Below are 14,229 nucleotides of genomic sequence, written 5' to 3' on the forward strand. Positions count from 1 at the left end.
CATTGTGACATAATTAAAATACTCCTACTACAATGTTAAAACATTCTACATTGTGACATCATTAAAATACTCCTACTACAATGTTAAAACATTCTACATTGTGACATCATTAAAATACTCCTACTACAATGTTAAAACATTCTACATTGTGACATTATTTCATTGATATCATGAAACAACTCCTTCGTGTATTTTCTGATGTTTGATCAGACACCTTTTATTAGAGTATCTCTTGTCACATTGATTACAGCTATACGATTTCTCTCCTGTGTGTATTCTCTGGTGTACTTTTAGATTGCCAGATTGAACAAAACCCTTCCCACATTGATCACAGCTATAACGTTTCTCTCTTGTGTGTGTTATCTGGTGTGAAGTCAGCTGGCCAGATGTAGCAAAACTCTTCCCACATTGATCACAGCTAAACGGTTTCTCTCCTGTGTGTGTTCTCCGGTGTCTAGTCAGAATGCTGGATGTATTAAAACTCTTCCCACATTGAGTACAGCTATAAAGTTTCTCTCCTGTGTGTGTTCTCTGGTGTGACATCAGGCTGCTTAGGCTAATAAAACTCATCTCACATTCATGACAGCTATAAGGTTTATCTATTGTGTGTGTTCTCTGGTGTGATATCAGGTTGCTTAGCTGAGTAAAACTCTTCCCACATTGAGTACAGCTAAAAGGTTTCTCTCCTGTGTGTGTTCTCTGGTGCCTCTTCAGATTGCTAGATGTAAAAAAAACTCTTCCCACACTGAGTACAACTATACGGTTTCTCTCCTGTGTGTGTTCTTTGGTGTACAATAAGATGGCAAGATGTATAAAAACTCTTCCCACATTCATCACAGCTATACGGTTTCTCTCGTTTCTCTCCTGTGTGTGTTCTCTGGTGTGACATCAGGCTGCTTAGCCGAGTAAAACGCTTCCCACATATACCACAGCTACAGATATAAGATTTCTCTCCTGTGTGTGTTCTCTGGTGTGATATCAGGCTGGTTGAATGAGTAAAACTCTTCCCACATTGAGTACAGCTATAAGGTTTCTCTACTGTGTGGATTCTCTGATGAATTTTAATGCCTGCTGAGGAGGTGAATCTCTTCCCACCGTCAGAGCAGTGAGGTTTCTTCCCTGTGGATCTCTGCTGGTGTGTCTTGAGGTGTTCTGATGTGGAGAGACTCTTCTCTGCCTTGTCAGCATCATGAGGTTGTTGAGGCTCCCCAGAGGACCCACGGTAGTCCCGTCTCTCTCCTGTGAGAACAACAAAGTCAGACAGATGGTTAAAGGCCCACAACAGCGGAAATCCACTGTAAAAAGTGATGCCAACAGCGTAGCCATGAAGTTGTACAACAATTGACGTCTGTAATGAATGTAATGATTATTTGACATTTGTCTTAAAATGAGCAAGAATAGTCATATTTGCCTTGTTTTCACATTAGTAGTAACATCTAAGCTTGTAGACATGAAATAAGTTATTCATGTTGTTGAAACTGTAAGCAGTGTGCCAGACGAATTTTGGTCTCCAATATAGGCCCCTTTCTGTGTTTAATAAAATTGCGGCACGAGGGCGATGCAAATGCAATTTGGTTGTAGAAACTCCTCCCTGCTAATGAGGAAACCGCTAGTTATGGATGTAGTATATCTGGTAATGAGGAAACCACTAGTTATGGATGTAGTATATCTGGTAATGAGGAAACCACTAGTTATGGATGTAGTATATTTTTATTTATTTTTATTTTTATTTTACCTTTATTTAACTAGGCAAGTCAGTTAAGAACAAATTCTTATTTTCAATGACGGCCTAGGAACAGTGGGTTAACTGCCTGTTCAGGGGCAGAACGACAGATTTGTACCTTGTCAGCTCGGGGATTTGAACTTGCAACCTTTCGGTTACTAGTCCAACGCTCTAACCACTAGGCTACCCTGCCGCCCCATATCTGGTAATGAGGAAACCACTAGTTATGGATGTAGTATATCTGCCTGGAGCAAAAATGGTGAGCAAAGATTTTAGTTTTTCACAATGTATTCTGAATGTGAATGGGGAAAAACTCATGGGAGTAGCCTCCATTTCCAGGTTGCTTATGAATACATTTCACACTACTTTGGATTATAATTGTAAGGCTCGTTTGAATGTCCTGCTTAATATAATGTTTGTGTCATCGCAAATCAACCGCTTTGTATTTAAAAAACACTTCAACCAGTAAAATGCTCTTTGGCTTTTCCATCAACCTGACAATGAGGGTTTGTACACTGTTTGCCAAATTGGCCCATAACTTCACCTAACAACAAATATACCTGTAATGAACGAAGAAGCACTTTGGTTGTTATTGCATGACATACATAGTGTACTCTAGGACCCATAACAACAACATAGACCTACTGTAGGACCCATAACATTACCTAACAATAACATAGACCTAATGTAAGACCCATAACTTCACCTAACAACAACATAGACCTACTGTAGGACCCAAAACATCACCTAACAACACAGACCTACTGTAGGACCCATAACTTCACCTAACATAGACCTACTGTAGAACCCATAACTTCACCTAACAATAACATAGACCTACTGTAGGACCCATAACTTCACCTAACAACAACATAGACCTACTGTAGGACCCATAACTTCACCTAACAACAACATAGACCTACTGTAGGACCCATAACTTCACCTAACAATAACATAGACCTACTGTAGGACCCATAACTTCACCTAACAACAACATAGACCTACTGTAGGACCCATAACTTCACCTAACAATAACATAGACCTACTGTAGGACCCATAACTTCACCTAACATAGGACTATATATAATTTAATATTTCAGGTGAAACATTGAAACTTAAATGTCTTTGTCATGACATTTCATAACCTGATCACCAGATAATTTTGTGAATAATCCCACTAGGCTACTCTGTAATGTGGTGTAATTATAAATGTCCTGAATAAAGGAAAATAGCTCTGTGTGTTGTACAATAGCCTATCCATCAAGGAACAGTTCTCTACACATTATGAGCTAAGTATCTCTGTGTCTAAACAGACTAACGAGACCCAACTGTAAATCAAGCAGACAATAACATTATAAACACCAATTTGTTAGGGATGTTGGATCCAACGTGGAGCACGGCATAACTGTCTTTACCAGAGTAATGAATGAAGAAGCACTTTGGTTGTTGTTGCATGTTGTGATGTTTGTCATGTGACTGTCATTCAGAAAATGATTTCCTGGATCAGCTGATGATCGATGAACATGTGACTAACTAAACAGCTACAGTATTAAGAATTATGTGTAATTATTGAAGAACCACATTAATGACAGTATCCATTTGGGTGTTGTCAATAAAGTTAAGGGGACTTTCGGTTAGAACCATTGGATTTAGCAAACTCTGAAATTATTTAGAATTTCTGTGCCTATGAAAGCTGCTTTCCCAACGTAATATAAGGAAACTAAATGTTACGTAGGTAGAGTGCATTTCAGAGATCTGAATACAAAAAACTGTCCTAACAGGACAACTATGTATAGTTATAACTGTAGTATCCTGTATAACTGTAGTATCCTGTATAACTATGTATAGTTATAACTGTAGTATCCTGTATAACTGTAGTATCCTGTATAACTGTAGTATCCTGTATAACTATGTATAGTTATAACTGTAGTATCCTGTATAGCTGTAGTATCCTGTATAACTGTAGTATCCTGTATAACTGTAGTATCCTGTATAACTATGTATAGTTATAACTGTAGTATCCTGTATAACTGTAGTATCCTGTATAACTGTAGTATTCTGTATAACGTAGTATCCTGTATAACTGTAGTATCCTGTATACCTGTAGTATCCTGTATAACTATGTATAGTTATAACTGTAGTATTCTGTATAACTGTAGTATCATGTATAACTATGTATAGTTATAACTGTAGTATTCTGTATAACTGTAGTATCCTGTATAACTGTAGTATCCTGTATAACTATGTATAGTTATAACTGTAGTATCCTGTATAACTGTAGTATCTTGTATAACTGTAGTATCCTGTATACCTATGTATAGTTATAACTGTAGTATCCTGTATAACTATGTATAGTTATAACTGTAGTATCCTGTATAACTGTAGTATCCTGTATAACTGTAGTATCCTGTATAACTGTAGTATCCTGTATAACTGTAGTATCCTGTATAACTATGTATAGTTATAACTGTAGTATCCTGTATAACTGTAGTATCCTGTATAACTGTAGTATCCTGTATAACTATGTATAGTTATAACTGTAGTATCCTGTATAACTGTAGTATCCTGTATAACTGTAGTATCCTGTATAACTATGTATAGTTATAACTGTAGTATCCTGTATAGCTGTAGTATCCTGTATAACTGTAGTATCCTGTATAACTGTAGTATCCTGTATAACTATGTATAGTTATAACTGTAGTATCCTGTATAACTGTAGTATCCTGTATAACTGTAGTATTCTGTATAACGTAGTATCCTGTATAACTGTAGTATCCTGTATACCTGTAGTATCCTCTATAACTGTAGTATCATGTATAACTATGTATAGTTATAACTGTAGTATTCTGTATAACTGTAGTATCCTGTATAACTGTAGTATCCTGTATAACTATGTATAGTTATAACTGTAGTATCCTGTATAACTGTAGTATCCTGTATAACTGTAGTATCCTGTATAACTATGTATAGTTATAACTGTAGTATCCTGTATAACTGTAGTATCCTGTATAACTGTAGTATCCTGTATAACTGTAGTATCCTGTATAACTATGTATAGTTATAACTGTAGTATCCTGTATAACTGTAGTATCCTGTATAACTGTAGTATCCTGTATAACTGTAGTATCCTGTATAGCTGTAGTATCCTGTATAACTATGTATAGTTATAACTGTAGTATCCTGTATAGCTGTAGTATCCTGTATAACTGTAGTATCCTGTATAACTATGTATAGTTATAACTGTAGTATCCTGTATAGCTGTAGTATCCTGTATAACTATGTATAGTTATAACTCAAATCAAATCAAATTTATTAGTCACATACACATGGTTAGCAGATGTTAATGCGAGTGTAGCGAAATGCTTGTGCTTCTGGTTCCGACAATGCAGTAATAACAAGTAATCTAACCTAACAATTCCGCAACTACTAATATGTACATAAAGATATATGAATGAGTGATGGTACAGACGGCATAGGCAAGGTGCAGTAGATGGTATAGAGTACGGTATATACCTATGAGATGAGTACTGTAGGGTATGTAAACATAAAGTGGCATAGTTTAAAGTGGCTAGTGGTACATGTATTACATAAAGATGGCAAGATGCAGTAGATGATATAGAGTACAGTATATACATATACATAAGAGATGTGTAATGTAGGGTATGTAAACATTATATTAGGTGGCATTGTTTAAAGTGGCTGGTGGTACATTTTTACATAATTTCCATCAATTCCCATTTTTAAGGTGGCTGGAGCTGAGTCAGTTTGTTGGCAGCGGCCGCTAAATGTTAGTGGTGGCTGTTTAACAGTCTGATGGCCTTGAGATAGAAGCTGTTTTTCAGTCTCTCGGTCCCTGCTTTGATGCACCTGTACTGACCTCGCCTTCTGGATGATAGCGGGGTGAACAGGTAGTGGCTTGGGTGGTTGTTGTCCTTGATGATCTTTATGGCCTTCCTGTGACATCGGGTGGTGTAGGTGTCCTGGAGGGCAGGTAGTTTGCCCCGGGTGATGCGTTCTGCCGACCTCACTACCCTCTGGAGAGCCTTACGGTTGTGTGCGGAGCAGTTGCCGTACCAGGCGGTGATACAGCCCGACAGGATGCTCTCGATTGTGCATCTGTAGAAGTTTGTGAGTGCTTTTGGTGACAAGCCGAATTTCTTCAGCCTCCTGAGGTTGAAGAGGCGCTGCTGCGCCTTCTTCACAACGCTGTCTGTGTGGGTGGACCAATTCAGTTTGTCCGTGATGTGTACACCGAGGAACTTAAAACTTTCCACCTTCTCCACTACTGACCCGTCGATGTGGATAAGGGGGAGCTCCCTCTGCTGTTTCCTGAAGTCCACAATCATCTCCTTTGTTTTGTTGACGTTGAGTGTGAGGTTATTTTCCTGACACCACACTCCGAGGTCCCTCACCTCCTCCCTGTAGGCCGTCTCGTCGTTGTTGGTAATCAAGCCTACCACTGTAGTGTCGTCCGCAAACTTGATGATTGAGTTGGAGGCGTGCATGGCCACGCAGTCGTGGGTGAACAGGGAGTACAGGAGAGGGCTCAGAACGCACCCTTGTGGGGCCCCAGTGTTGAGGATCAGCGGGGTGGAGATGTTGTTACCTACCCTCACCACCTGGGGGCGGCCCGTCAGGAAGTCCAGGACCCAGTTGCACAGGGCGGGGTCGAGGCCCAGGGTCTCGAGCTTGATGACGAGTTTGGAGGGTACTATGGTGTTAAATGCTGAGCTGTAGTCGATGAACAGCATTCTCACATAGGTATTCCTCTTGTCCAGATGGGTTAGGGCAGTGTGCAGTGTGGTTGCGATTGCGTCGTCTGTGGACCTATTGGGTCGGTAAGCAAATTGGAGTGGGTCTAGGGTGTCCGGTAGGGTGGAGGTGATATGGTCCTTGACTAGTCTCTCAAAGCACTTCATGATGACGGAAGTGAGTGCTACGGGGCGGTAGTCGTTTAGCTCAGTTACCTTAGCTTTCTTGGGAACAGGAACAATGGTGGCCCTCTTGAAGCATGTGGGAACAGCAGACTGGGCTAAGGATTGATTGAATATGTCCGTAAACACACCAGCCAGCTGGTCTGCGCATGCTCTGAGGACGCGGCTGGGAATGCCGTCTGGGCCTGCAGCCTTGCGAGGGTTAACACGTTTAAATGTTTTACTCACCTCGGCTGCAGTGAAGGAGAGCCCGCAGGTTTTGGTAGTGGGCCGTGACAGTGGCACTGTATTATCCTCAAAGCGGGCAAAAAAGGTATTTAGCCTGTCTGGGAGCAAGACATCCTGATCCGCGACGGGGCTGCTTTTCTTTTTGTAATCCGTGATAGACTGTAGACCCTGCCACATACCCCTTGTGTCTGAGCTGTTGAATTGCGATTCAATTTTGTCTCTGTACTGGGACTTAGCCTGTTTGATAGCCTTGCGGAGAGAATAGCTACACTGTGTGTATTCGGTCATGTTTCCGGTCACCTTGCCCTGGTTAAAAGCAGTGGTTCGCGCTTTCAGTTTCACGCGAATGCTGCCGTTAATCCACGGTTTCTGGTTTGGGAATGTTTTAATCGTTGCTCTGGGTACGACATCGTCAATGCACTTCCTAATGAACTCGCTCACCGAATCTGCATATTCATCATTGTTGTTGTTGGACGCCGTGCGGAACATATTCCAATCCGCGTGATCAAAGCAGTCTTGAAGCGTGGATTCAGATTGGTCGGACCAGCGTTGAACAGACCTGAGCGCGGGAGCTTGTAGTTTTAATTTCTGTTTGTAGGCTGGAATCAACAAAATGGAGTCGTGGTCAGCTTTTCCGAAAGGAGGGCGGGGGAGGGCCTTATATGCGTCGCGGAAGTTAGTATAACAATGGTCCAGAGTTCTGCCAGCCCTGGTCGGACAATCGATGTGCTGATAGAATTTAGGGAGTTTTGTTTTTAGATTAGCCTTGTTAAAATCCCCAGCTACGATGAATGCAGCCTCAGGGTGTGTGGTTTCCAGTTTACAGAGAGTCAGATAGAGTTCGTTCAGGGCCATCGATGTGTCTGCTTGGGGGGGAATATATACGGCTGTGATTATGACCGAAGTGAATTCCCTTGGTAGATAATGCGGTCTACATTTGATTGTGAGGAGTTCTAGATCAGGTGAACAGAATGACTTTAGTTCCTGAGTGTTGTTATGATGGTCACACCACGTCTCGTTAATCATGAGGCATACCCCCCCGCCCCTCTTCTTACCAGAAAGATGTATGTTTCTGTCTGCGCGATGCGTGAAGAAACCAGCTGGCTGCACCGACTCCGTTAGCGTCTTTTCAGTTAGCCATGTTTCCGTGAAGCAGAGCACGTTGCAATCCCTGATGTCTCTCTCGAATGTTACCCGTGCTCGGATTTCATCGACCTTATTCTCAAGAGACTGGACATTGGCGAGTAGTATGCTAGGGAGTGGAGCGCGATGTGCTCGTCTCCGAAGCCTGACCAGGAGACCGCTACGTTTGCCCCTTTTTCGGCGTCGTGTAGCTTCGCCGGCTGGGATCAGGTCCATTGTATTGGGTGGAAGGCAAGACACTGGATCCGTTTCGGGAAAGTCATATTCCTGGTAGGAAGGGTGGTTAGTTGACGTTAATCGTATATTCAGTAGTTCCTCCCGGCTGTATGTAATGAAACTTAAGATCACCCGGGGTACCAATGTAAGAAATAACACATAGAAAAACAAAATACTGCATATTTTCCAAGGAACGCGAAGCAAGGCAGCCATCCTGTTCGGCGCCGGAAGCTCTAACTGTAGTATCCTGTATAACTGTAGTATCCTGTATAACTATGTATAGTTATAACTGTAGTATCCTGTATAGCTGTAGTATCCTGTATAACTATGTATAGTTATAACTGTAGTATCCTGTATAACTATGTATAGTTATAACTGTAGTATCCTGTATAACTGTAGTATCCTGTATAACTGTAGTATCCTGTATAACTATGTATAGTTATAACTGTAGTATCCTGTATAACTATGTATAGTTATAACTGTAGTATCCTGTATAACTGTAATATCCTGTATAACTATGTATAGTTATAACTGTAGTATCCTGTATAACTGTAGTATCCTGTATAACTGTGTATAGTTATAACTGTAGTATCCTGTATAACTGTAGTATCCTGTATAACTGTAGTATCCTGTATAACTGTAGTATCCTGTATAACTGTAGTATCCTGTATAACTGTAATATCCTGTATAACTATGTATAGTTATAACTGTAGTATCCTGTATAACTGTAGTATCCTGTATAACTGTAGTATCCTGTATAACTATGTATAGTTATAACTGTAGTATCCTGTATAACTGTAGTATCCTGTATAACTATGTATAGTTATAACTGTAGTATCCTGTATAACTGTAGTATCCTGTATAACTATGTATAGTTATAACTGTAGTATCCTGTATAACTGTAGTATCCTGTATAACTGTAGTATCCTGTACAACTATGTATAGTTATAACTGTAGTATCCTGTATAACTGTAGTATCCTGTATAACTGTAGTATCCTGTATAACTATAGTATCCTGTATAACTGTAGTATCCTGTATAACTATGTATAGTTATAACTGTAGTAACCTGTATAACTATGTATAGTTATAACTGTAGTATCCTGTATAACTGTAGTATCCTGTATAACTGTAGTATCCTGTATAACTATGTATAGTTATAACTGTAGTATCCTGTATAACTGTAGTATCCTGTATAACTGTAGTAACCTGTATAACTGTGTAACCTGTATAACTATGTATAGTTATAACTGTAGTATCCTGTATAACTGTAGTATCCTGTATAACTGTAGTATCCTGTATAACTGTAGTATCCTGTATAACTGTAGTGACCTGTATAACTATGTATAGTTATAGCTGTAGTATCCTGTATAGCTGTAGTATCCTGTATAACTGTAGTATCCTGTATAACTATGTATAGTTATAACTGTAGTATCCTGTATAGCTGTAGTATCCTGTATAACTGTAGTATCCTGTATAACTGTAGTATCCTGTATATCTATGTATAGTTATAACTGTAGTATCCTGTATAACTGTAGTATCCTGTATAACTGTAGTATCCTGTATAACTGTAGTATCCTGTATAACTATGTATAGTTATAACTGTAGTATCCTGTATAACTGTAGTATCCTGTATAACTGTAGTATTCTGTATAACGGTAGTATCCTGTATAACTGTAGTATCCTGTATAACTGTAGTATCCTCTATAACTGTAGTATCATGTATAACTATGTATAGTTATAACTGTAGTATCCTGTATAACTGTAGTATCCTGTATAACTATGTATAGTTATAACTGTAGTATCCTGTATAACTATGTATAGTTATAACTGTAGTATCCTGTATAACTGTAGTATCCTGTATAACTATGTATAGTTATAACTGTAGTATCCTGTATAACTGTAGTATCCTGTATAACTATGTATAGTTATAACTGTAGTATCCTGTATAACTGTAGTATCCTGTATAACTATGTATAGTTATAACTGTAGTATCCTGTATAACTGTAGTATCCTGTATAACTGTAGTATCCTGTATACCTATGTATAGTTATAACTGTAGTATCCTGTATAACTGTAGTATCCTGTATAACTACGTATAGTTATAACTGTAGTATCCTGTATAACTGTAGTATCCTGTATAACTGTAGTATCCTGTATAACTGTAGTATCCTGTATAACTATGTATAGTTATAACTGTAGTATCCTGTATACCTATGTATAGTTATAACTGTAGTATCCTGTATACCTATGTATAGTTATAACTGTAGTATCCTGTATAACTGTAGTATCCTGTATAACTATGTATAGTTATAACTGTAGTATCCTGTATAACTGTAGTATCCTGTATAACTGTAGTATCCTGTATAACTATGTATAGTTATAACTGTAGTATCCTGTATAACTGTAGTATCCTGTATAACTGTAGTATCCTGTATAACTGTAGTATCCTGTATAACTATGTATAGTTATAACTGTAGTATCCTGTATAACTGTAGTATTCTGTATAACTGTAGTATCCTGTATAACTATGTATAGTTATAACTGTAGTATCCTGTATAACTGTAGTATCATGTATAACTATGTATAGTTATAACTGTAGTATCCTGTATAACTGTAGTATCCTGTATAACTATGTATAGTTATAACTGTAGTATCCTGTATAACTATGTATAGTTATAACTGTAGTATCCTGTATAACTGTAGTATCCTGTATAACTATGTATAGTTATAACTGTAGTATCCTGTATAACTGTAGTAACCTGTATAACTGTAGTATCCTGTATAACTATGTATAGTTATAACTGTAGTATCCTGTATAACTGTAGTAACCTGTATAACTGTAGTATCCTGTATAACTATGTATAGTTATAACTGTAGTATCCTGTATAACTGTAGTAACCTGTATAACTGTAGTATCCTGTATAACTATGTATAGTTATAACTGTAGTAACCTGTATAACTGTAGTATCCTGTATAGCTATGTATAGTTATAACTGTAGTAACCTGTATAGCTGTAGTATCCTGTATAACTGTAGTATCCTGTATAACTATGTATAGTTATAACTGTAGTATCCTGTATAACTGTAGTATCCTGTATAACTGTAGTATCCTGTATAACTGTAGTATCCTGTATAACTATGTATAGTTATAACTGTAGTATCCTGTATAACTGTAGTATCCTGTATAACTATGTATAGTTATAACTGTAGTATCCTGTATAACTGTAGTATCCTGTATAACTGTAGTATCCTGTATAACTGTAGTTTTCTGTATAACTGTAGTATCCTGTATAACTGTAGTATCCTGTATAACTATGTATAGTTATAACTGTAGTATCCTGTATAACTGTAGTATCCTGTATAACTATGTATAGTTATAACTGTAGTATACTGTATAACTGTAGTATCCTGTATAACTGTAGTATCCTCTATAACTGTAGTATCCTGTATAACTATGTATAGTTATAACTGTAGTATTCTGTATAACTGTAGTATCCTGTATAACTGTAGTATCCTGTATAATTATGTATAGTTATAACTGTAGTATCCTGTATAACTGTAGTATCCTGTATAACTGTAGTATCCTGTATAACTATGTATAGTTATAACTGTAGTATCCTGTATAACTGTAGTATCCTGTATAACTGTAGTATCCTGTATAACTGTAGTATCCTGTATAACTATGTATAGTTATAACTGTAGTATCCTGTATAACTGTAGTATTCTGTATAACTGTAGTATCCTGTATAACTATGTATAGTTATAACTGTAGTATCCTGTATAACTGTAGTATCATGTATAACTATGTATAGTTATAACTGTAGTATCCTGTATAACTGTAGTATCCTGTATAACTATGTATAGTTATAACTGTAGTATCCTGTATAACTATGTATAGTTATAACTGTAGTATCATGTATAACTGTAGTATCCTGTATAACTATGTATAGTTATAACTGTAGTATCCTGTATAACTGTAGTAACCTGTATAACTGTAGTATCCTGTATAACTATGTATAGTTATAACTGTAGTATCCTGTATAACTGTAGTAACCTGTATAACTGTAGTATCCTGTATAACTATGTATAGTTATAACTGTAGTATCCTGTATAACTGTAGTAACCTGTATAACTGTAGTATCCTGTATAACTATGTATAGTTATAACTGTAGTAACCTGTATAACTGTAGTATCCTGTATAGCTATGTATAGTTATAACTGTAGTAACCTGTATAGCTGTAGTATCCTGTATAACTGTAGTATCCTGTATAACTATGTATAGTTATAACTGTAGTATCCTGTATAACTGTAGTATCCTGTATAACTGTAGTATCCTGTATAACTATGTATAGTTATAACTGTAGTATCCTGTATAACTGTAGTATCCTGTATAACTGTAGTATCCTGTATAACTGTAGTATCCTGTATAACTATGTATAGTTATAACTGTAGTATCCTGTATAACTATGTATAGTTATAACTGTAGTATCCTGTATAACTGTAGTATCCTGTATAACTATGTATAGTTATAACTGTAGTATACTGTATAACTGTAGTATCCTGTATAACTGTAGTATCCTCTATAACTGTAGTATCCTGTATAACTATGTATAGTTATAACTGTAGTATTCTGTATAACTGTAGTATCCTGTATAACTGTAGTATCCTGTATAACTATGTATAGTTATAACTGTAGTATCCTGTATAACTGTAGTATTCTGTATAACGGTAGTATCCTGTATAACTGTAGTATCCTGTATAACTGTAGTATCCTCTATAACTGTAGTATCATGTATAACTATGTATAGTTATAACTGTAGTATTCTGTATAACTGTAGTATCCTGTATAACTGTAGTATCCTGTATAACTATGTATAGTTATAACTGTAGTATCCTGTATAACTATGTATAGTTATAACTGTAGTATCCTGTATAACTGTAGTATCCTGTATAACTGTAGTATCCTGTATAACTGTAGTATCCTGTATAACTGTAGTATCCTGTATAACTATGTATAGTTATAACTGTAGTATCCTGTATAACTGTAGTATTCTGTATAACTGTAGTATCCTGTATAACTATGTATAGTTATAACTGTAGTATCCTGTATAACTGTAGTATCATGTATAACTATGTATAGTTATAACTGTAGTATCCTGTATAACTGTAGTATCCTGTATAACTATGTATAGTTATAACTGTAGTATCCTGTATAACTATGTATAGTTATAACTGTAGTATCCTGTATAACTGTAGTATCCTGTATAACTATGTATAGTTATAACTGTAGTATCCTGTATAACTGTAGTAACCTGTATAACTGTAGTATCCTGTATAACTATGTATAGTTATAACTGTAGTATCCTGTATAACTGTAGTAACCTGTATAACTGTAGTATCCTGTATAACTATGTATAGTTATAACTGTAGTATCCTGTATAACTGTAGTAACCTGTATAACTGTAGTATCCTGTATAACTATGTATAGTTATAACTGTAGTAACCTGTATAACTGTAGTATCCTGTATAGCTATGTATAGTTATAACTGTAGTAACCTGTATAGCTGTAGTATCCTGTATAACTGTAGTATCCTGTATAACTATGTATAGTTATAACTGTAGTATCCTGTATAACTGTAGTATCCTGTATAACTGTAGTATCCTGTATAACTGTAGTATCCTGTATAACTATGTATAGTTATAACTGTAGTATCCTGTATAACTGTAGTATCCTGTATAACTGTAGTATCCTGTATAACTGTAGTATCCTGTATAACTATGTATAGTTATAACTGTAGTATCCTGTATAACTGTAGTATCCTGTATAACTGTAGTATCCTGTATAACTGTAGTTTTCTGTATAACTGTAGTATCCTGTATAACTGTAGTATCCTGTATAACTATGTATAGTTATAACTGTAGTATCCTGTATAACTGTAGTATCCTGTATAACTATGTATAGTTATAACTGTAGTATACTGTATA

The 14,229-nt window shown here is 36.7% G+C and overlaps 1 protein-coding gene across 1 annotated transcript in view; it reads right to left on the reverse strand.

Annotated features, from left to right (window-relative positions):
- Positions 1 to 11: 11 nt before the first annotated feature.
- The window catches only part of LOC129848878 (gastrula zinc finger protein XlCGF17.1-like), a 42,452-nt gene continuing 28,234 nt past the window's right edge, over positions 12 to 14,229 (reverse strand). The window contains exon 2 of the mRNA XM_055915977.1: positions 12 to 1,239. Within this exon, the coding sequence (XP_055771952.1) occupies positions 719 to 1,239 (521 nt within the window). The 3' untranslated portion in view covers positions 12 to 718. The remainder of the gene's footprint in view (positions 1,240 to 14,229) is intronic.

This window comes from Salvelinus fontinalis, unplaced genomic scaffold, assembly GCF_029448725.1.
Source record: "Salvelinus fontinalis isolate EN_2023a unplaced genomic scaffold, ASM2944872v1 scaffold_1251, whole genome shotgun sequence".
Lineage (NCBI taxonomy): Eukaryota > Metazoa > Chordata > Actinopteri > Salmoniformes > Salmonidae > Salvelinus > Salvelinus fontinalis.